Source organism: Cyanistes caeruleus, chromosome Z (genome assembly GCF_971803275.1).
Source record: "Cyanistes caeruleus chromosome Z, bCyaCae1.hap1.1, whole genome shotgun sequence".
Lineage (NCBI taxonomy): Eukaryota > Metazoa > Chordata > Aves > Passeriformes > Paridae > Cyanistes > Cyanistes caeruleus.
In genome coordinates, this window is record NC_141732.1 from 38975392 (window position 1) to 38999235 (window position 23844).

The 23844-nt window shown below is 38.1% G+C and overlaps 1 protein-coding gene across 4 annotated transcripts in view; it reads left to right on the forward strand.

Annotated features, from left to right (window-relative positions):
* Positions 1-23844, forward strand: part of ROR2 (ROR family WNT receptor 2) — a 142009-nt gene that overhangs the window by 111073 nt on the left and 7092 nt on the right. For all 4 annotated transcript variants that reach the window (XM_086869376.1, XM_086869377.1, XM_086869379.1 and 1 more), the window contains exons 5-6: positions 18370-18497; positions 21904-22218. In XM_086869376.1, the coding sequence (XP_086725502.1) occupies positions 18370-18497; positions 21904-22218 (443 nt within the window). The remainder of the gene's footprint in view (positions 1-18369; positions 18498-21903; positions 22219-23844) is intronic.

Below are 23844 nucleotides of genomic sequence, written 5' to 3' on the forward strand. Positions count from 1 at the left end.
TGCCATGTTTTGGTGGTACAATCATTTTATTTTCAGAAACTGATCATGATTTTTTAAAAACCAAATATTTTGTATAGAATCATGCAGGTTATTTTGTAAGCCAGAAAAGAGGAAGGGTGGAAAAAGGCAAAGGAATACCTAACTGCTTGGAAGGATCTCTCATGGAGCCAAGGACTCTTTCCATTCACTGTCTGCACAGTGCAGCCTCGCACCCAAGAGCTATTGCTGTTGGTATTAGTGCTTCAAAAAAGACATGCTTCAGTGGAAACCTGAAACATAAAAACATTGTAATATGGTTTAAAATTATACCTAATGAATATTAAGGGATAAGAAACATTACCTATGTAGATACTATCTAGCAAGGTATTTTTATGCAGTCCATGCTGTAGATTCTTAGAATTAATCAGCAATTACAGATTGCCGGAGAGAAAACGTGTGTTATGCAGTCAGACTTGCCAGCGCAAAAGAGCATCTTGATCTTCAGGTAATGAAGCTGAGATGTTTTCATAAAAATCTAAACATAAAAACTTTCAACTAAATACATAGTCATAAATTGCTGCAGATTATTTGGAGATGTCTTTATTTTCTGTCAAGATCCATATGTGTAAATATTTCTAGGGATTTTCTCTGTAGTAACAATCTATCCTATTTATCAAATTAATCAATTAACAAAAAAAAAAAGTGTGATCAAAAAAATGTTTCTGATTAGTCTTTGCTGTCCAGAGGACTGTGCTACTAAAGGGTTATTTTACTGGAGCACAACCCTTTAGCAATCTTTTCTCTCACTGCATTATGCTTTTACCTTTTGCATCATTAATATTTTTAGCTTTGCCTCTCAAAAGAGAGACATCCTATCCTTCAGAAAGTTACAAGTGTGTGAATGTAAAATAAATGTTTGACAAATACCAGAGAATGTTTTTATACTGTGATTTAAAACAAAGCAATGGGCATTAATATCTTGGCGTCTAAGAACAAAAGGGCTAAGCAGTTGTCTTTCCTTCTAGAAGTGTTGCTCTTCGAAGATAATATCATTCTAAAAGACTGTGTGTTCTCTAGTCTAATATTTTTCTTTTGAATTGAATGGTTAGATTAAATTTTACCCATTGAGGAAATTCCTCTTTTGAAGAAGTCTAACTATATTAGTGACATCTTGAAGGGATGGAAGACATCTAATATTTGAATATTCAGTCTGTTGGCTCTTAAGGGCTTCTGGAAAATCTGATGAGGCCATTGCAAAGTGAGTAAGGCACACAGAATACAGTCTGAAAGTAATGCCCCTAAGTTCAGTCCTTGCCAAGTGTATGGGAAACATCTCTGTTGTCACTGCTGCACTTTTCCCTAGGTGACCTTTCTGAAATCTGCTCAAGATGCCAGGAGCTGAACATTTCTTTCCCTATGCAGAGGAATTGGGTTTTCCAAGAAACTTTGGGAAGTCCCTGTTTTATTGAACTCTGACTAAGATCAGTTATGGGTTTGCAGCCTTTGATGTCTGTATGCTGTATTCTTAGGAGAAATAGGTGAGAAGAAACTCTGCCACCAAATAGAAACCATCAGTACTCTGTGGAGGAGTTTTTTAGGTATTAATCATCCAGAAAAAATTTGCATGTCCTTATGCCTGATTTTCAAGTAATTTGGGATAACAGGAAATTTTTTAAGATTCAGTCCATTGAAGAAAAATGATGAAGCAATTGTAGTTAGGAAAAAAAAAACCGTTCTTTCAAGCAGTGTAAAACACAATGTCTAAAATTCAGTAATGTGGCTGTGTTAAAACTCCAGCGAGGAGGCTGGGTTCCTGAGCAATTTATTCTCCATGGTCTCCATATCCCAAAGCACACCCTTTCTGTGATACCAAAGGGGAATTTCTGTATGATGTGAGGGGCACTCGTATATCTTTATGATAGAAGCAAAGTCATTTGCATCATGTGATGAATCTTCATCGTGAATTACAAGATGTAAAAGAGAATATAAGGTCTTGGGAAAGAAGGTAGAAAGCAGTGGATCATGAGAGCCCTTCACCCACAGGTTGCTTCCCTACCCCTGAGTGGGGTCTACCATGTAAAAGACAGTAACTGAGGGGGAAAACAGTTTTGTAAACTGAATTTGTCTGGCAAACCAAAGGTATCTGACATCACAATAAAAAGAGAGAATTTCCTTACCGTCAAATAACAGCACCACTTGTATCTTCTTCTTTCCTTAAGTGGTGTGGCAAATTTCTTTGGTCTCAATGTGGTTCAGCCACAGATAATGTTGTTAATCTTGTAAATTATACAAGGTTATCTTAAAATTCACATAAACAGATGTGTTTTTTTAAAACAATACAAGGTTGTTTCAACTCAGAGGTTACAGTGTTTATTCAGGCCCATAAGGACCAGGTGTTTGATGATGTGCTTCCTCCAGAATGACATGCATGTCTTTTGTTTCATCAAAATATTCATGTGGCTGAGACAGCCATGTTTTTTTAGGACATATGTTTTTTTAAGATGCTTGTGGTAATATGTTGAAGTTACAGAATAAGCTCATACTTGTGTTTTCATTTCCTGTTTTAATCAAGGAAAAAAAAAAAGAATTTTGTGATTAAAACACTGGACTGTAATTTCAGAGGCCTGGATTTAATTTCTGACTGTACTTGTGTCTCTGTGTGTGATTGCAGCAAGTTGTTTAACCTTTGTCTTTCCATGTCTTGTACATCAAATGGACATGGTGGATCTTGGGAATTTTTTGCCTTCCTCTGCTATGGGATCAGATTATTTCAAAATGTTTTGGGTACGTTCCTCTCCCCATAAAGCATGGAATGTTATCCTGTTTTATGAGTGAGGAACTGGGGCACAGATTATCTTGGGCTGGTCTACATTAAACAGCATGTGTTTGTCTTGGCAGGTTTCCTGACTCCCTGACAATCCAATTTGGGGATCTGGCTGAAACATGCTGCAATTCCCTCTTAGCCCCTGTGTGTCAGTTTCCTTCTTTTCTCGCAAGGCTGAGGGGGAGGCTGTATTTCACCCTCCTGTGGGTTTGGGGCTCCTTTCAGGGGATTTTGATCCACAATCTCAGATCTGCTTTTGACTTCATCATTTTAAATGTCCTTTGACAGTCCCTCAGGCCAAGACAGGAAATTTGGAGGAAGGACAGAACTAAAACAAAGGTTGCACTAAATTTTTTTCTTTCTTATCTATTCTAGAGTGCAATTTTTCAGTTTTTCCTCTTGTTATGGAGGATACAGCCTAAAAAGGCTCAGAAGTTTATGACATCACAAATTAACATATAACTAAAATTTATACTCTGTTCTGCCCAGAGATGTAAGGTGTACTCAGAGGAAGCTGACAGTCTATCTTGTAATAAAACCTGAAATTTTTATCTTAATGTTACTCATGCATTTCAAAAAATACTTATCCCCCTCTCATTTTAACCCCCAGAACATATGTAATTCAAGGCAGGGTTAAAGAGCAGTGGAAATACTCTTTCAGATTGCTTTGCACTGCACCACATCACAACTTCTTCCTGCATGACATTGTTTCTTCAGCTTTAATCTTCCACTTAAATGCTTTCTAATCACAAGTAAATAAATCATGAACAATTTAATGCATTTTTCATTATTTAGTGGTAGAAGTAGAAATTCAATGCACGTACAAAGTTGATGAATTTTAAAAGCCAGGTGTGTATTTAAACTGATATCCATACCACAAGTGTCTGTATTCCTGCAGCTTGTTATCTGGGGAAACTATTACAAGTGGTAGGTTCTTTCCTTTCCGTTAGAGTAAGGGAAGAACTGAAGAAAGAAGTTTACAGGGAATATGTAGGGAGAAAACAGGATAATGGTTGGTTTCAATCTGTTACGCTCACTAGCCCATGTTGTTCCCGCAAAACACAAAGGAAGCCAAGCATATGCACAGGTGATGAAAAATAAATCTTCATGAAAGTTTTACCTTCTTTTTGCTATTGTATAAATCAAATGCCCTTGTGTAAATTAAAGTGTAATGCAGATGCATTGCTTTACTGAGAGACACTGGTGGGAAAGACAGAAAACCAGCCTTACAGGACTTGACCTGTAGCTGGGCAAGGTTTCTAAATGCCTCATGAAGAAGTGGTATTTAGTTACATTTCTTACAGTTAAGCTAACTTAGGGTTAAATGTAGGAAACACTTGCCCACTTGTTATTAGCAGTACCATTAAGATGCTTTTAAATGGGTTGGATCAGGCGTTGTACTGAATGTAATTCATTATATATAGGGCTACAAGCATGCACTACACCAAACAACACAAATACTTTCTTTCCTAAGAGTTCTTTTTTCAAATTTTAGAACTTTAGCTTGTACATGAATATTTAAGGGAGTTGATGTTTTCTGTGAATGAGAATTCACTCACAGCCTGTGTGTTGGGAGAACCTGCTTCCTAGTCTGAAGAGCAGTGGCTAGGTTTTTGATAGCCAAAAAAGCCTAGGCTGTTACATCAGACGAGCTGTAAGGTGCGACTCATAAGCTGTGCAACACATGGCAAAGAGCCAGTTTACAGCTCTTTGTAAATATGTGACCCCAACACGCCCTCTTCCAGCAAATTCCGGATCAGCAGCAGGTGCTTAGGTTTTAGTAGCTCAGAGAAACAGTTTGTATTAAACTACCAAAGACCTTGCAAGCAAAGTAAGACACTTGTTACTCCCTTTAAGGATATATGTAAATTGATATTCAAAGTAGTAATGGCCCTTGGGCTTTTGGCAAGTAGCTACTGCAGCTGTTGGACATCCCCGATACAACCAGCAATCTTTAGTGTGTTTAGATTTTACTTCTTCCCTCTACCCCTCTCCTACTCTCATTTGTTCAGTAGCTTAAATGGCTTTCAAAGTATTTATTGTATGTCTTACAAAAGGACAGTTATATGTCGCTGAGACTTCCTGTAGGCATTTGATGCCACATTGAGTTTAATTAGAGTTCCTTAGGAGACTGAATAGCCTCTAACTGCATACAAGGAAAGCATGAATGTTGTAGTTAGGCACAAAGATAAAGGAAGACTATTCTAATGAAAAGTAGGTAATTTAACAAAATGAGATAATGCTGGAACACCACACCATAAATCATCCTTTCAATTTTTATGGCTTTATGGTTAGATTTTCCCTACTTTTGTATTATTATGTTCTCTATTTCAGTTTGAAAGAGCCAAAAAACCTAGATGCAGCTAATCTAGTGTACATGAGAAAAAGTCAAACAGATGGTACAAACCAATAACATTTGAACCATTCTATTCAAAACTAAATAGCATTAGCAGTGATGGAAGGAATTATTTTTGGAGAAGAAGAAATAAAATTCAGTAAGGAGCTCTGCTGTTTTAAATTGGTACTGCTTTGTTAAGTCTAAAATCTGAAATATTTGAGGTAATACTACTGTGAAAGTAGGGCTGCAAGAAGCATGTGTCATCAGCAGTTTCTCATACTACGCAAAAAGATTAATCTTAAGCATCCAAATTCTCATTTTGTTCACTCCAATAACATAATAGAGGCAAAGGAGTACTTTAGATGGGACACAAGCAATGGTATATCAGAGTCTTTGTTTTTATAAATATTTATTCACACACATACACAGACTTCCACCCATCCTAAGTTTTCCCAGCTTTTGAATTTGCATGCCAAAAAGCATTTTTCTCCTGCCTCACCGTGCTTTCCTTCAAGTTGGGAAATATCTCCCAAGTTCAGCAGGCTGATCTGCATCATATATATATGACTCAGTTTTGCAAAATTATGTTGACAAATCTCCTTTTTTCTGCCTACCTAATCGCAACAAAGTAATTCTATTATTGCACAGTAACTAACAGAGGAGTAAACACACAAAAGAGAAAACAATAGAATAAAATACGATACAATAAAATATAATGCAATACAGCATAATATGATACGGTAGCTCCAGTTGGCAGGGACCTACAGTGATCATTTATTCCAGCTTCCTGATCACTCCATGAGCTGATGAAAGTTAAAGCCCATTATTAAGACCATTGTTCAGATGCCTCCTTTTAAGGCAATGACAGGCACAGGGCATAGACCCTCTCTTTAGGAAGCCTGTTTAAGTTTGACCACCCTCTTGGTAAGAAAATTTTTCCTAATTATCTATTTGGAACCTCCCTCAATTCAGCTTTGAACCTTTCTCATGTGTACTGTATCTGAACCCCAGGGAGAAAAGACCAGCGCTTCCCTCTCCTCCCTTCATAGCCCTAGAGAGAGCAGTGAGGTCACCCATCAGCCTCCTGCTCTCCAAAAGCAGCCAAATTCAAAGTCCTCAGCAGCTCCTCATGGCATATAGCTTCCAGCCCTTCCACCAGCTCTGTTGTCCTCCTCTGGACCATTCAGGGCCCTTCCCACCCTCCTCAGGCTGTGGGGCCCAGCACTGCACACAGGACTCAGGGTGAGGCCGCAGCAGGGCTGAATCCAGCAGGATGATCCCAGTCACAGCTGGTGATGCTGTGTCTGATGCAGCCCGGGATGGGGTTTGTCCTCCTGGGTGCCCGGGCACACACTGCTGATTCACCCTGAGCTGCTGCAGACCAGCACCCCCAGATCCCTTTCTGCAGGGCTGCTTCCCAGCCATAGAGTCACTTAAGTAGGAAAAGACCCTTAAGTTCACAGAGTCCAATGAATGCTTCATTAGATAAAAAAAACCATATTCTCAGCTCAAATATCTGCTAAATTATGCAGGAATTTGAATCTTAGAACTAAGGCATGCTTGTAGGTGTGCCATGTTACAGAGCTGAAGCTGTAGTCACTTTTCAGGTTGGAGCTGCTGTGGTGATATTCATTTGTAGATAGCTGAAAGTAGCATTTTCATAGCGCACTCGGTAATTAATGTAGGAAAGCACCTGTGTAATGAAGTTACATACACAGCAATGGAGCTGCATATTTTTTTTTACCAGGTTGAAGAATGGAGAGAAAAGCAAAAATGTAACACAAAATCAGCAATTTCAGGTTCCAGGCACTCCATCAATAATGTGCTGTGGGTGATCATTGTGCCTTTATATACTCTGTGATTCAGACTGACAGATATATCAGTATATACAGGATCTCAGTTTTTAAGCATTGAGAACTAAATGCTGAAGTATTAAACTTCAGTAAGCATTTGTTCTCCCAATTGAGTTTGCCATATATTTTGATTAATGAAAAGTTTATTAATGTTAAACCCCATTACATTAATTTACACAGCTGAGTTGGTACAATTGCTACTCAGAGAGTACCTAGCTAATGGTGTTTGCATGGTATCATGTGTGTGGCATCTGAAAATATATTAATTCTGACTTTGGAATGTGAGCTATTTTGCCTGTGGGACAATGCAGCCAGCATCCACTGTTATATTGCAGAAAGATTTAAATGGAAAAATGTGACAATCAGGAATTAATTGGTTATACACAGGAAGTAAAGAAAAAGAAGTGAGGAGTTTTTGCAAATACAGTCTAATAAACATTCAGTAGGTAATTTTAAGTCCAAAGGAAGAAATGTAAGGGGAAGTTACTTTTGGGATTATATAAAGGTTGGATGAATATCTCAGCGTCCCAGCAGTTTTGGATGATTCGGGGTGCTTTTACTCCAGCTCCAGAAAAGGGAAGCTACAGAGCTGAAGTTTGTTCACTTCCACCCTTTTCCAGTGGCTGAAATAGAAGAGTGTCTGTTTATTTTTAATTTTTGAGAACTCTAGAGGCCTTGATTAAAACTGGCATAGAATTTCCTGTGGAGAAAAAGCTAATTTTCCTAATTTGGAAAAAGCCAACAAACCTATTATGTGAAGTTATGACAACACACCAAAATTATTTGGTGAATTCTGGATTCCTTAGCCGTCCTAGCCAGACCTCAGCTGCTGGAGCCAGATGACAAGTGGGTAACACTAATAATAGACTGCTGTCTCCAGCACAGACCATCCCAGAACAGGAGACACATCCTTATTCACCCATTGACAGAAAGAGATGGTGAGACACAAAAATCATTTGTTTTTGCTCCAGATTTGAGGGAGACATGTGCTCCTCTGCTGGTAGCCACTGCATGCATCCCTGCCCTGCCTCTTCATCCCACTTCCAGCGTCCCTGCCATCCTGGGACCTCTGCAAACTCCTCACAGCAGTGCCTCAGTCAACCTTAGGAGATAACCATGGGTGCCAAGCAGTTTTCTTTTGTCACATACATATGCAAAGCCTGCTGTACACGCAGTATTTGGAGAATATCAGGTGCACTCTCATAGACTGGGCTGATGAGAGTCTCATGTGTCTGCTCAATGGCAAGACAATGTAATAGCATCACAAACAAGTGGCTGCTCCTTCTACTAGTACTGGTTGTGTTTGGGGTTTAAATTTACTTTATTTTCTGAAGAGAAATGAAATATTAAAAGCTTCCCTTATTTTTTGAAACCTAACAATTTCCTTTAAAGTAAAAAAAAAAAATTAAAGAAAAATCTTCAGACTGTGGAAAATTTCAAATAAGCCTTATCAAAGAGAAGCTATGATAATTGTCTGTAATATTGGGAAGTATTTTCAAACTAACTTTCTGCAACATTGCCTAGAATTATTTCATTTTGCATAAATGAAAAGCAGCAGAGAAACTCACAAGTATTTCATATTGTCACTTGGATGTTTTTAAAAACATAATTTAGATGATGTCAAGTTTTTCAAGTTGGTGGAATATGCTAATTTTTCCTTAAAACTGGAAAACTGACAATTCAGTAAATACCTGATGTTTCTGTAGTTTTAATGAAAATGTTCTGCAGAAGACTTTGAAGATGCACACTTCTACATATAATTACATAGCCAGTTTATAGGTGGTGCTATGATCATTTCTAGGTGTTTTGCAAAGCTGTTTGCTACCTGATGTGTAATCTCTGTGGTAACTGAGATAGAAAAGCCACCTTTGTTCTGTTTTAACTGTACCGGCATGTTTTTTTTTTCCTTCTTTCTTCTGAAAGAAGAAAAAAAAAATTATGCCAGTACAGTTATTTTCACGTTTTCATTTGCTTATATTCTCCCAAAAATGAAATTTTTAATGGCATGGTCAGTTAAAACATTTTTAATTCTGAAAAAAAATAAAAATAATTACTTGACTTTTTTCCTTTTTGCAGAAACATTTTAATTTTTAACCTCTGAAAAAAGGCCAGGAAGCACTTTGTAGAACGCTTATATTCCCCATAATTGAAGAAACAAAAAAAAAACCACAACCAAAATGAAAAGCTTAAGACAGGTCCAGAGGATTTAATTTTTTTATTTATTTTTGTTTTGTTTTAAATCATTCCTTTGTCCTTCTTTTAATCTCCCTTTCTCTTTGGATTTTTATAACTTGCAATTTTCAGCCATGCTTTCACAGTCTTTTCTCTCAAGTTTTTCTACTTCCTACCTGTCTTCCTGGCATATATATAAAGTTCTGTCAGTGGATTTAAATCCACTTTAATATATATATTTTAATATTTATTTAATCTATTTATTGTATATATTTTAATATATTAAAATTTTCTATTTTTTGCACAAAATCTGCATCTGTAGGTAAATCACAATGCATTAAAGTCCGCCTGAAAATGTAAAGGATTTTGTAAAAGATAATAATCACCATACTGTGCTTATCCCTCGTGGCATTTAGAGAGTGGGGTGGGGATCACACCAGACAAGGTCAGAGTAGCCTGGTGGGAGGTGGGCTGCCCTTCTGTCACACATTCGCAGGGTGAGAAGGGACCCCAGTTCCCAGACCAGTCCCCTTGGTGAGGCCAGATAGCCCTTCCCCCGTTCCCTCAGCACTGCAGCCATCAAAGTTATTTTCTCCTTGCCCTGCATGGCTTTCCCATCTTCTCTGGTAGCTGGCATGATCTCTCAGCTCTGTCCCCCCAGCCGCATCCCTCCTTTGCTGAAGCCCATCCACGCAGGTGGAGCCGCCTGGTCCCCTGCACTGACCCCAAGGCACGAGCAACCCCAGTGCTGGAGCCCTCTCTGTGCTGCCCAGGATGGCCCCTGCCAGTTTTACTTGTTGTCTGATACAGCAGCAGTTATAATGACATTTCCATCTGGTGGACTCTTCTAAGACCTTTTTGGAGCTGACTTGTGTGTACTTGTTCACTCAGGGCGGCATGGCAGGATGAGGATAGATAGCTGCTAAGAATTTTGCTTTCCTCTGTCAGCAGAGGGAAGAGGGAGGAGCTTGTTAGAGGCTCTTCAGAGAGGGTCTGTTGGCCCTGCTGACTTTCCTTGGAGATGTCAGAGAAAGACAGTTTATTAGACAGTCATAACACCGAGGGCGATAACATGCCTTGAAATAAAGGGGTGGGGAAGAAGGCTCATAATGGCTTCTTTGGTGAGTGAGAAGCTGGAATGCTGCATGGCCAGGTTTGTGTTCCCATATGTTGAAATTAGTTTTCTGAAGGTTTTTATTTTCAAATTTTTACTAATCGTGGTTGTAACAGAAATGTTTCTGTTAAAAGTATCTGACACTCAGCAAAACAGATCTGCAGCCCTGCCTGGATTGCCAGCTGACTCATGTGATTTCAAGATTTCATCCCAACGTTCTAACACCTATGAAAGCCGAGGGAGAATTTACAAAAATGTCCTTTGAGTAAACTGAATGAGAGAGTTTGTAGGCAGAAGTTAGAATGTTGTTGGCAGAATATTAGATCATCTGTTTGAAGTTACACGTGTTAATCAGGAGGATTGTGGCTGGTTATACAGCTAGGGACAATCGTCTGTTTCTTACAGAAATTCAGAACATTGACGTCCTTGTTTAGTTTTGCTTCCTTGACTGTTTTACCCAGGTTATTGTAGTAAAAGCAACCCTGCCACCTATGTCTATACTTCCATATGTGCTGTACTTGGGAACTACTATATGTTTTGGTACACTGAAAACTTTTCTAAATGTGCAAAGCAATCATAAATAGCTGAATATGATACCAAGAAGCCATAGCAGCATGTAGTTATCTAATGAGCGACCTGCCACATTTTTATGTGTTTCTTTCTCTTGTATATGTTTGCTTGTGAAGGCTGTTTTTCATGTTATAGGAGCAATGATGGATGAGTGTGTGAAAGAAAGGAAGGCAACACCATTTTCCTTTGGTTTTATCCACCTAAATAATTGATCATAGTATCTTTTATCAAGGACACAGCTCAGCTAAGAGTGCTGACACCTGCTTAAAGCAATGCCTACTGAGGAGACCAGTTTGGGTCAAGAATCAGTGAAGGCCTATGATTAAACACTATTGATATTCTGTCCCTTTCTTGTCTTTAAATAATTTTTAAATATTTAGTAATAAAAGAATCCTCCTACCATAGTAACATTAGAATATATGTTTAAAACATTATTTGGATTATGTTTTAGAGACAGACTTTGGAGCCTGACTTTTGTATTTAAAAATACTGATTTCATAATCCATTTCGGCAATATTTTCAACAGCCTACATATTAGGTTGTTGTAAAGTTTACAGGTTGCACTTTGACAAACATCTTCTCTTTAGTTTGTCACAAACACTAGGTCCATTTGTATCTGTGTTTTTGCTAATGACATTTCAATTAGTTGCTTCATCTATAATAATTTATAGATAATAGTTAATAATAAATACAGTGAATAATTTATTTATTAACTGGTTTAAAATGCTCTCTCAGATCTTGATTCATATGAACAAGTCCATAATTTGATAGAACCTATAGAAAAAATATTAGCTGCTATTTTTTACTGATCTAAGGCATTGAATATGGAGTTTCAGTTCATACTGGTTGTTTTTTTTAGTAACTAGTAGATAAATATTCAAGTCAAATGCAACATAATTGTTCTGTTCAGTAACTGGAACTTTCAGTGAATTCTTTAAGGGATTCTGTGATGTACTACTTTTCAGATATTAAGGAGGAAATATTTGTCCATGCTGTGTGCTGAATGTAAAGGAATATTGCTTTTTGGGTCTGTTGTTACACTCAATAAGGATCTGGTAGCAGAAGTCACGGGCCATATCCATTGTGAGTGTAAATTGTCATAGGCCCATTAACTTCAGCTGAGCTATGACTATTTATACAAATTCCCCTGCCTGTTAGTTTTTTATTTTTTAACATTAGACTCCCCTTCTTCTCTGGTGGTATTTCTTACATTCCTCCAGTGCAATGGAAAAGTTTTACTGTTGTAGTATTCTAAGTCTCTCTGAGGAGTTAAGTACATCAGTATGGATTTCCTGATATCCCAGGAGCACTGATCTTTACAAGCAGGTGAAGATGTGCAAACAAGGATTTTAAGTGCCGGAAAGGTGGGTTATTTGCAGAAACCTTTGGTCAGAGGATGAAACTGTTTGTTCAGACAATGGATACAGGTAGGGCAGGAAGCCTGTGCCCTTCTCCCATGATGTGGGTGCAGGGTGGCCTTCATTCCGGCAAGGGGCCAATGCAGCAGTCAAGTTGTCCATGCCACCCTTTGGTTTCTTGGCGTCAGAAGGAAAGAAACAAACGTGCAAGTGTGGAGTTCTGGGTCTTTTATGGTTTGTGAGTTTGGGGTTTTTCTTTGAGGTTTTCTTGTACATCTGGGTTTTCAAAACAACCCGAAAACCAAAACCCTATTTGTGTGTCACTGAATTTCTTCCCTGTGTTATGGGTGACGTCAGAAATATCTGGCATTAGCCTGGCCCTTCAATGGATAGTAACAGTACAAACCATAGTTTTTTTAAAAAGATATGTTCTTTTTCTCCACCTAATATTTATACCCGAATTCTGTTGCCTTGAGTGTCAGTAGCAAAACTTCCATTGATGATCTGTACACAATGGGAAGCCTATGAGAACAAACAATCTTAAAGCCCATTGTAGCTATTCCTTTAAAATACAGCATTTCTTGATAAATTTTACTTCATGGTGAAACAAGAAATTTAGTGTCATTTTTGATATTTTCTCTGAAATATAGAAATATAGGAACCTGACCAGAAGGTACCAAGTACTTTTCAATGGTAACATTAATATATATTCACTAGGTTTTTGACAGGAGGCAAATCTTACAGATGCGATATGGCATATGACAAGGGTAGTACATTTCTCTCAGATATCATCTGACTTGTTGAGGGAGTGAATATTTGGGGATGTAAAATAATTTTAACCACTGAAAAGTGCTTGTGAATAGACTTTGCTCCCCAGCACTATGATATATGATACACATCAAGTGTAAGGGTAATGAATTATGAGGACTGTAATGCAACATTATAAGATGTCCTGATTTTGAGATTCAGTACAAAAACCCACGAATATATAAATAGATACGTGTGTGTGTATAAACAAACAAACAAACAAACAGGTAAATAAATATGTAAAAACCCCAGAAATACCTTATTTTTTTACTGCAGCTCTTTATAATGCCCTTCCCAGTCAGAGGAGATTTGCTTCTCTTTGATTAAACATAGACTCTTTATTCCTTTATTATTTTTAGTATTGCAGGTAATTTGATTTCTTTGATTTATATTTACAAAGAAGACACACCCTGGGCTAAGTGATCTCATAGTCTGAAATATGATACCTGTCCTTTTTCCTCTGATCTTAGTATCTCTCATGATCATTCTCTTTACACAGCTTCTGACATTAGTTATCAAGTTGTAACAAAAATCCTGAGACTTCCCGATAAGATGAGCAACTGTATACCAAATGTTGTATTTCTCTAAGAATAGCAAATAGACTGACATAAATAATTTGTCCTTTCCTTCATCTATCACAGTCTGCGGTTTTCTGTGCATTTGTCCTTGCTTTGCTATTCCTCTTGTAATGAAACATTGTGGGGAGGTCCAACATTGTCAGTATTTAACAGTTCTTGGTTAAAAGCTGCTTAATCCCTGGACAGCATGGAAGAGGGTCAAAGCTTCAGGTTTATTTGTTGTGGTAAAATTTACAGGAAATTATAATTGCATGTAGTTTGCTTATGGGAAACTTCTGTAACAAAGTTGCTGCTACCTTTTAAAGGCTAACCTTTGGAATATCCTGTTATAGTCTATGAACTGGCTTATATTGTTTACTTTAGTAAAGTGTAGGCTGAGAATATGTCTGTCCATATAACTGGTATGGTAGGTATGGTTGGTAGGGTGTTACTAAATGAGATTTTTTTTACAATATGTTCAATTGAAAAATTTATTCTTTCTGAGTTTTCTGAAGAATTTATGAGTTTCTTTCTATGGCTGGTGTATGGTGTTTTGTCTCTTCTATTCTCAGGGAAATAGCTTTCATTTAGAATTTTCTGCTGTCTTTCCAAGTAAAACTTGTGGTATGCAATCAGAATAAAGGTAATTCACTAGCAAATGAATATCTGGTACCTGTCAGTTCTGCTTTCATAATTCCCTTTCTGAATCCTTGCTGAAAACTGTTAGAGAGCTTCATCTGTTTTCTCTGTTTCTGAGGAAAACCACAAGGTCTGCATTTACTGTGCTTTCAGGGGCACTAAATGCATACTGAAAATGTTCATCAGATTTAGGTGCTTCAGAAGGTTATTTTAGTATTAAACAGAGGTTTCTGTGGTTACCTTTTTTTTTACTGTGACTTTTTTGTTTCATATGCCCTCTGGTCTGTTCAGCTGTTCCAAACAATAGGTGGTGTTACATAGATAGCATTTAGTGTATTGTGCAGAGATGTATTCTTTCTGCATTTCAAATTTTCCATGGAGAAAAGCGCCTTTGTTGCCCATGTGTTTTGTTCTGTAGTATTTTGTTTGGTGCCCTTTCTGTGTCATATGTGAAATTAAAGTAGTGCTTACTGAGAGGGTGGAGATTTTAGATGTCCACTATATTTTTTCCAGGACATCTAGAAATCTCTTTATGTGTTTCTCGAGCAGATAGCTGTCTTACAGAAGAGTTGCATGACCTCCATCTAGAGAGTTTTCTTATTCATCATGCTAGGTTTTATTCCTCTTCAGATGTACCTGGTTCTTCCAGTTCTTCCTTTATAGACCCAGATGTTCCTGGAAGTTACGATTTCTAACAGTGGGAGGAGTAACATTGTATGATTGAATCTACATCTTTCTTCTACACTTCTTGCCTGGTTAATTCTCCATTTCATATGGACTTCTGCCCACAAACCTGAAGGCAGGATGTATTTTATGAGGTGTTGCAGTGCATGAGTGATAGGGAACTTGTAAATGCTTATCAGCGCTTGGTTCTTCAAGATGTTTCCAGGCCTAGTACAAATTCTATGTTCTACATAAAAACAGTACCAATATTTTGGTTTTATTTACCTGTGACTGAGGTAGTAGGTTCTTCTGCTTTTGCTTTTGATTAGATTAATAATCAATTAATTCTAAACTGAATTGTTCTGGCAGAAGGCAACCTTGTGGGCCTGGTAAACTGATGACACTGATCCTGAGCTATGGGAATTGGGATTTTAGGAATAGAAGGTCTGTTCAGTCATATTCTTTAAAATTTTATTTTTAAATACAAACTCTGGTCAAACATATGATGAGTAGTTGTAAAAGAATTCACTCAGTAAGAGAATACCTTACCTCCATGCTGAGTGCTGAGAAAATTCATTTTCCAGGTGCACTGTCTTTGATTCAGCCTTCTAGCAAAGTTGGAAAAAAGACCAACACTTAACATGCACCTGAATTTATTTTGTAAAAAAAAGTAAATACTATAAAAACGGGAAAAAATAGAGAAATGTTAATGCAGCCTTTAAGCATGCACAAATTAAAGAACAAAGGTAAAAAAGTACCTGTGGTGGATAGCTTGTACGATTTCTGCAAGTGGAACAAATTGAACTCTTCTGGGTTCCTTTTGTGGAGTCAGATTTCTGCTTTTGCCAGGGTTCTTGATCAGAGCAGACATTATAGCTCAAGCAGCAGGAAATGGAGGAGTCAGTACTTCTGCCTATTTTCAGCAGCTTTTAATTATTGCTCTGATCAGCAACTGAATTGCTGGCATATGGTTTGGAGCAAGATTCAAAGCTGCATATGGTTCCAAGGTCTCCCGTTTGAACTGAGCATTATGACACTCCTATGTTGTTTTATCAGACTCACAGGTTATCTTTATCTTATCAGGTTGCTTTTTGTTGAAGATTTTTTGCCATGTTCCAAGGGTACATGTAGCTGAAGGACAGAGTAAGCTGTAAGGAGACTCTTACTGCTGGCACTTCCGCAGCTGAGATCAGTTTTTTCCCTAAGAAGACTATGTAATTTTGTTCTCTCTGCACTAGCACCGGTCAAACAGCATTCACCGAGTTTCCTGACCTGACAAAGATGCATGTAGAAAAACAGCCGCGCTTCTGTCAGAGTTACTGACATCAGGTTACTGTTTACTTTAGCTTGTGTCCATGGTAATGGTCGTATCTAGTTTAGTATAATCTGCGGTTGACTATAGCATGGGAGAGGGGAGCATATGTGTGTATTTATAGTATCTAAGCTGTGTTTAAAAGTTCTTGACAGAAATAAATAAACGGAGCTAAGTAAGAGATCACACTGCTTTTGTCACCAAACCCATGCTGTTTGGAGTGCTCCTTTTTTTTTTTTTTTTTTTTCCTTTTTATTACTGACAAGAGAGCCCTGAACTGAGACCTGAAGTGTGAGATACAGTTTCAGTAAGATACATTGCAGACTTTGTTCTGCAGGATAGGGGTATGAATTCACTCTTAAGAAGGAGGTCAAATAGAGGTTTCATATTCATTCAGCTCCTTTTGGGAATTGCTGACTTCCTACTGAGGTGGTCAAGGATCATAAAACAGGCACAGACAAAACACTTTGATATTTTTGTCCCTTCAGGCATGATGCAATTGTTGCAAAATTACAGGTTTTGTTGTAAGAATGAAAGAATGTCACTGAAGGGAGTAGTTGATCCTATGACTTCTCCTTTACTTCATCCACCCTAATCAAAAACTTACATATCTTTGAGGAAGGAGAAATTGTTTCAGAGTTTGTAGACAAAATGTTGCTTTATGAATATTAACAGTAGTACTGTGATAGGAAATAAAGGCCATATCTGGATAACAACTGCATGATACGCTTTATATCCATGACTTACAAGAGTCATGTTAAGTCATTATTTTTTGGGAGGTGAAGAGGAGATGTAGCTTCAGTGGAGATTGGTGGTTCCTCCTTTTGGTGATGTGCACGGAGAGTCCTGCCCAGCTTTCCACTGCCAAAGAGTAAGAAATATTGGTAACATTTCCCTGAAGAGGTGGGCTTTATCAGGGAGATGCAGCAGAGGAAAAATGGAAAGATTCCTAAGTAAGAGTAAGGTATCAGTGTAAGGGGCTGCAGTAGGCACAGGCAATGCTGGCTAGCTGTTGTCAGACAGAAGGCTTTCATGCTGATTTCTTCCAGCTAAAGTTATGAAATTTTACACATAGTCACTGACAATTTTGTCCTGCTCACATGGAACCTGAAGGAAGGGTGGAGGTATTTGTAAGAGAATTGGGAACATGGGTGACCAAAGCAGGAGTTACTATGCAAAGATAAAAAAGTACAAAGTGCAGAGGAGCATTGAAGTAATACTTCAAATGTTGCTGGTTTTGGAGAGGTATTTCAAACTTTTGAACCTTTTAGTTATAAAAGCTAATTAAGTTTTTAGATGTCCTACTCTAGAGACACATTTTTTTTTAGATTATGTTTTTACCTATTTTTGGACCACCATGCAGCAAATGGCATGATAACCTAAATCCATCAGGCTAGTGAATCCTAGCACAGAGGCAGTGCCATGCTGGAGGAAACACATGGCATACTGGCTATTTACTCTGAAGTCCCTTTTCAGTGCTCTGACAGTTATGATATGCAGATCAGCTCTGTATTATTTACAAGGACTTTGGGATGAAGTGTTGAACCTCTGAGACTTGAGGCTAGGGCTTTTGTGCCAAAATATTCATGTTGATGTAAGGGAGTGAAAGGCCCAAAGCTTCATTGAATTGAGAATGATATTGAAATATATGTTGAAAGAGAAATTTGGCACTGACTTTCACTAGAGAGAAGAGGAAAAGAGGTTATAGCCTTGATTATTCTTATTCCATGTTTTAATTCAGCCTTGGCAAGATCTCTTCTACTATCCACTACAGGAAATGAAGAGCAGGAGAGAGAAGTGGGAGAAGAGAACAAACTGCTTAATTTTATGTGGTTCAGCTGGATGCCAAAAATGCATGAGGACATGTAACTAGATCTATGTTGCTGTCTCAGTCTAAAGGCTTTTTAATAGATTCATCTGTCAAATTCCATTATTATTTGTTTATTATTTTAAAATTAATGTTGGGTTTTGTTTCCTTCTGTCTGCAATGGGATGTTTACAGGGTCCCTCATTAATACTTCTAAGGTAAGAGAGAATTGGAGGAAAAAGCTGCACCTTGGGAATGGGACAGTTTCAGATTTACAGTATTTTGAGTGCTTCCACTTTTATAAGAATGTATTTTGTAAAAATCCACTGGCAGCAGAGAGACATCTGCATATAAAATCCTAACATATCTTTTGCAGAGAAGATTACCATGAAGATGGGTTCTGTCAGCCGTATAGGGGAATTGCGTGTGCACGAATCATTGGAAACAGAACCATTTATGTGGACTCCCTCCAGATGCAAGGGGAGATTGAGAACCGAATTACTGGTAAGCTTACACATCTCTTCAGGAGGGAGAAAGAAACATTCATAGAAGTATCCAATTCAGGTAAAAACTGTGCTATCATCCTTCTAGTTTTGTCAGCCAATGACAAAGACATCTTTATATTAAGGTTTACAGGGGGTGAGCCTGTTTCTCGCTTGAGCAGTTAGTAAAATTTGGAGCAAGGAAGGTGAGTATCTGTGGTAATGTGTAAAGCTTCTTCCATATCCTTATGCAAAATGTCAGAGTACTGAATTTTTAACAGTTTCTAGTTTATACTGGAGCTTTTTGCAGGACGGATTAAAAAAATTTTGAGTTTTTTAAATGAATCTGTGATACAGTGAAAAAGTACTGATCTTTTATTTTCTTTAAGAAGTGTATGGTGGCCTTTCCCTTGGGCTTCTTTCCTGTTTGCATAATTCTGGCAGAGTCTGGATTTCACATTGATTTATATAAAACAAGAGCTGACCTTCCTGTGCTCTGCCTATGCTTAATCTTTCTCTGAACATAGTTTTTGTGCAGAGTTGCAAACATGCATCCAAAACCTTAATGACTTTTAATGGGCTGTATGTCAACATGGGTTTTCTTCACTGGATCTCAGTTAGCTGATATTAATATATTATACTATATTATCAGCTGTGACTCTGATGTACACGAAGAAGAGCAACCAAATGAACCCACGGACTAGAGCAAACTGTCACAATATATAGCAAATTAACTCAGTGCAGCAGGAGCTGATCTACTTCAGGCCAGACACAACTCACTAATGGACTCTCCAGCTTCAGCATAATTAGTTGCCAAAAGGAATTTAGCTTCACTTGTCAGCTCGAACTCCCTTAAGATATTACCTTAAAAACTCGTTGTTAAGCCAGAAATCCAGGTCCATTTTTTGTCCCATTCTTGAAACGGTGACAGGATTCTCGGGCTGGCGAAATCCAGGTGCTGGATCCAGGTGCTTTACTTATGCTATTACAGCACATTCTCCTCTCACCTTTCTCCTGTAATCTTTTGTAATTTCAGACTCTTTAAACATTATGTCATTAAATAATACATATGGATACTTTTTTTTTTTTTGCCAGCTACATAATCTCTGTCCTGTTTGGAAATTTTTCATCAATAAAACAAAATATTTTAGAAATGTTAGCTATCTGAAATTATTAAATCCGTGATTTTGTGAATTATGTTTATAATGCTCTTTTCAAACACCAAAATCAAACCCAACAACAAAGAAACTGTGATATTATCCAGAAATGTTTATTCATTGACTTGTACTACTTTCTGGGATATGGAACTTGGAATTGATGACCTGGCTGCTGTTTTCCTAATATTACCAATTATTGGTTAGATTTCCAAAGCTAAGGTGCTGGAACTCTTCTGCAGCTGAAGAGAATTCCTGATGGAAATGTACTCTTTCAGGAAGACACTGAGAACCACCATATAGAGCTGGCCAATGTCCAGCTAGGCAGTAATGACAGTCTGTTAATAATACAGCATTTTCAAACAACATACTTTTAAAGGTCATACCAAACATCTTATGTACCCTGAGGATTTTATAGCATTTTATTGGTTCTTGTAAGTCACATTATATGTTAAGCAAGTATCATAAGACTGGGTGCTCTGTACCCAAATGAGAGGGTGTTTTTGAAATCGCAGTAACTTGTTAGCTAAAGGAAAAAAAAACCTACCTGAATAATTGCTGCTGAGATTTTGCTGATAGTTTTGCCCATACCTCATAAATGGAATTTTTGATGGTGTGTGTTTCGATGTGCATGGGAAGTGAGGACACCTACTGTCCAACACCAGGAGCATTTAGCAAGGTTATGTCTGTGGGGAATTTTCGTTCTGGATTTTCATTTCCCTGCTGTACTGTTGTGAGAAATACATATTCTTTGTCTCCATTGGCCCTTGTGCTGTTTGGTCCTGCCCATGTGATTGTGTGAGAATAGCAATCTTTGGTTAAATAAAGAATGACATTCCTGGAAAAAAAACTTTAGATGTATCTTGGAAAACTGAAAGGCAAACAATGAATAGTGCACAGACTTGATGCCTGACCTGTCTGTGTTTGGCTAGCAAGGGCTCTGCTGTGCTGTTTAACATCTGTTTTATAAGTAAAATATAGACCCCTTAAACTACCACACAATACTGCTGTCTTTTGCACCTTCCATCAAAATAAAGATACAGTTGTAAATTGTGCATTCTTCTCTCATGATGATCTAGATTCTGTAATGCAGTGCCTTCACAAAACTTAGTGTGGAATTTCAAACAACCAACAGTGACTACTTTAGTCCTTCAGTTTTATTTTTTTCTGTTTTAGTCTTTGGGACAAGCATATGCTACAACTACTTTTTGAGGTCTGATGGTCTGTTTGCATGCAATGTTCCCAACCTGACTGGTAAATGGTTGTATTCCTGCATTAATATTTCTGAATTAAAATAAGCAAAGATGTAAACAGTCTGAAATGCTAGATTTGCAGCTGCTTGTTGCATGTTTGGCACGGAAGGGAGTCTTGGTACTATGTGTCCACAGGAAATAGATCATTGAAAGGAGTGAGCTGGAAAAGAGAGAAAGAATTTATTTGTAGGTTGTAAATAGACTGCTGAATGACATTTCCTCTCTTTTTACAGTTTGAGTTGGTGGAACATGTAGTCTGGCAACTCTCACTCCTAAATGATGCTTTACTGGGGGAGTTGAATGTTCCTACATTTAAAGGTTGATTCAGCACTACGTACAAGATGCACACATACATTTGCCTTTCCTTTGCAATTTGCAAGAAAACTTTGAGCTAAATGTTAGTGTGTAGGTGCTGAGAACTGAAGAGGAGAGTTACATTCCTGACTCATTATGACATTCATCTTAATGTGATCAGCATGCTGAGACTGATTACATTAATTTTCCTGAAAGCTGCTGCCTGTTAGGCTTCTCATGTATGTTATAAGCCACGTCTCCACAGATATCAATGATACACTTCTTTTTGCCTTGAAAAGACTTTAAAAATACTTATTTATATATAAAAATGTATAGAGGCAGAAGATGTAAGGTGATTTTTGTTCAGATTTTATGTAATTAGGATCTTTGGGTATGCCAGTATCCTGGCAGGTGTATCTTGCTTTTGCTCTTTTTCTTTTCAAGTTAAAATTAACCAATTGCCTGTAGTCTGAGCAATGGTAGTTAAGTCCTGGGAACTGAGGCCTACAAGCTCTGTGCAGATGTCAGAGGGACACTGGGATGCTGGGTTTTCTTCCTGCATGTGTCAGCCATCCTTTACAGCAGAAATTACCTCATTTACCTGTTGCGCAATAGGCTTTCAGACCCTCAAGGAAAGAATAAAGGTGGTAAAGGCAAATGACATCAAAACTAAGTTTTCTCCCATGCTGTGAATCCATGCAATATCAGTATTTTTGTTCCTTTGCAGCTGCATTCACCATGATTGGCACCTCGACGCATTTGTCTGACCAGTGCTCGCAGTTCGCTATACCTTCCTTCTGCCACTTCGTGTTTCCCCTGTGCGACGAGCGTTCTCGGAACCCTAAGCCACGGGAGCTGTGCCGGGATGAGTGTGAAGTTCTGGAGAATGATCTCTGTAGGCAGGAGTACAACATTGCTAGGTCAAACCCCCTCATCTTGATGCAGCTACAGTTGCCTAAGTGCGAGGACCTCCCGCGCCCCGACACCTTGGAAGCTGCCAACTGCATAAGAATTGGGATTCCTGTGGAGAGACTGAGCCGGTGTAAGTGTGCGTGTTTCATCCCTGGGAAGAAGTACAGCTTGCTGCTTCCTTGGTTGAGTCTGAGAGACAATACTTTATCAGCCATTCTTTTTGTAAAGAAAGTGCTGAACTACTCGTTTTTGTCTTGTTAATACTGACCATAATCTTGCACTGTTGTAACGTTTATCTGGGAGGGCAAGGAAGTCTAAAGGATGGGGCTTGTACCAGAGTGTGTTATATCAACCACCCTGGGCTATGAAACTTTGTGTTCACTGGCTGATTTGATGCAGATTTGCAGAGTGTTGCCTCCACTACTCCTTGCCTTTTTGGATGAACCTTGCCATACGCCTATTAGAGAGTTTTGCTCACCTATTGATAAACTTCATATAGTTTGTTGAAGCTTCACTGGAAGATCTGTCAGGAAATGAACCACCTTTTCATTCTTTCTATATGGAAATTCGCAAGAATATTAATCCTGCAAATTGAACTTGGGGTGCAATTATCTTTCTTTACCTGCACAGAATGGCTGAAAAACGGATCTTGCTTCCATGAATTCATATTATTTACATCTAGAAGTAGAAGGGCTGTTCTGTTGTCACTAATTATATTCAGACAGTCTTTCTGATTACTCCATTTCATAGCAATGAATCACAACCCCCCATACTGTAAAATAAGAAAACCTGAAGAGACCAAAGGTATTTAAAGTTCAAAGTGTGATAAAATTATTCTGACTATCCATTGTCTGAATCCACAGTTAGGAGCAAGAACCATGGTATAATGGTGGACATGAAAGACTAGGTCTTTGCTTTTATATAAATAATCTAGTGTAGTTGAGAAGCAGAAACAATGCAACGACAGAGACAAATCAGACAGGGAAGAGATACCAAGCAAAAGGCATGAGAGCAAACCAAATAAATAGTCTGGTGAAAGTTGTCTGTGATTCTCAGAGCCAGTGGTGCTGATGGAACAGCTGAAACTTGAGTATTTGTGGGGTTTGAGAGAGCTGGATTCCTGAGGTCTGGAGAGGGGACAACAGAAAAATGGAGAAGGTAATGGTGCAAATATTGAGGAAAATGCATAATTCAACTCAGATGATGCATATAGAGGACAAGCACTCAAAAAGTATGAAGCAGCAGAACAAAGAATAAAGATAAGAAAATGATGCTTCTAAAGAGAAGATCCTGAATCCTTTCTTTCTGAAGATGAAAATAAGGAAAAAGAGGCATGAGGCATTAGAAAATGCAGCCCTTATTCCTATAGCAAGTGAGCAGTGTGAAGAAGGTGGGCAGACTATGAGAAATAAAAGTTTTCATTTTTGACTGAGGACTTTTCCTGATGGGAAACTCCTACCTCTGATTTACTTTAACTTAATCATGTTCTGTATCTAAAGGTTCATACACGCTTCTTAGTCTCAAATTGAATTCAGAATTGTGAATACTGGTGTGTGTACCATATGTGAGGCATTCCAGGACAGAATCCAGAAATAACTGGGTGCAAAAGTACAGATACACACAGAACTGAAATTGCAAAATGAACAGCTTTCATTAAATCTTGAGGCATCTAAATTTAAATACTTGTTTCCATACGTGTTCTGTGAACTTCAGCTGTTTTGGTCTTGATGTCCCTTGATTGTTTTGATTTTTCTAA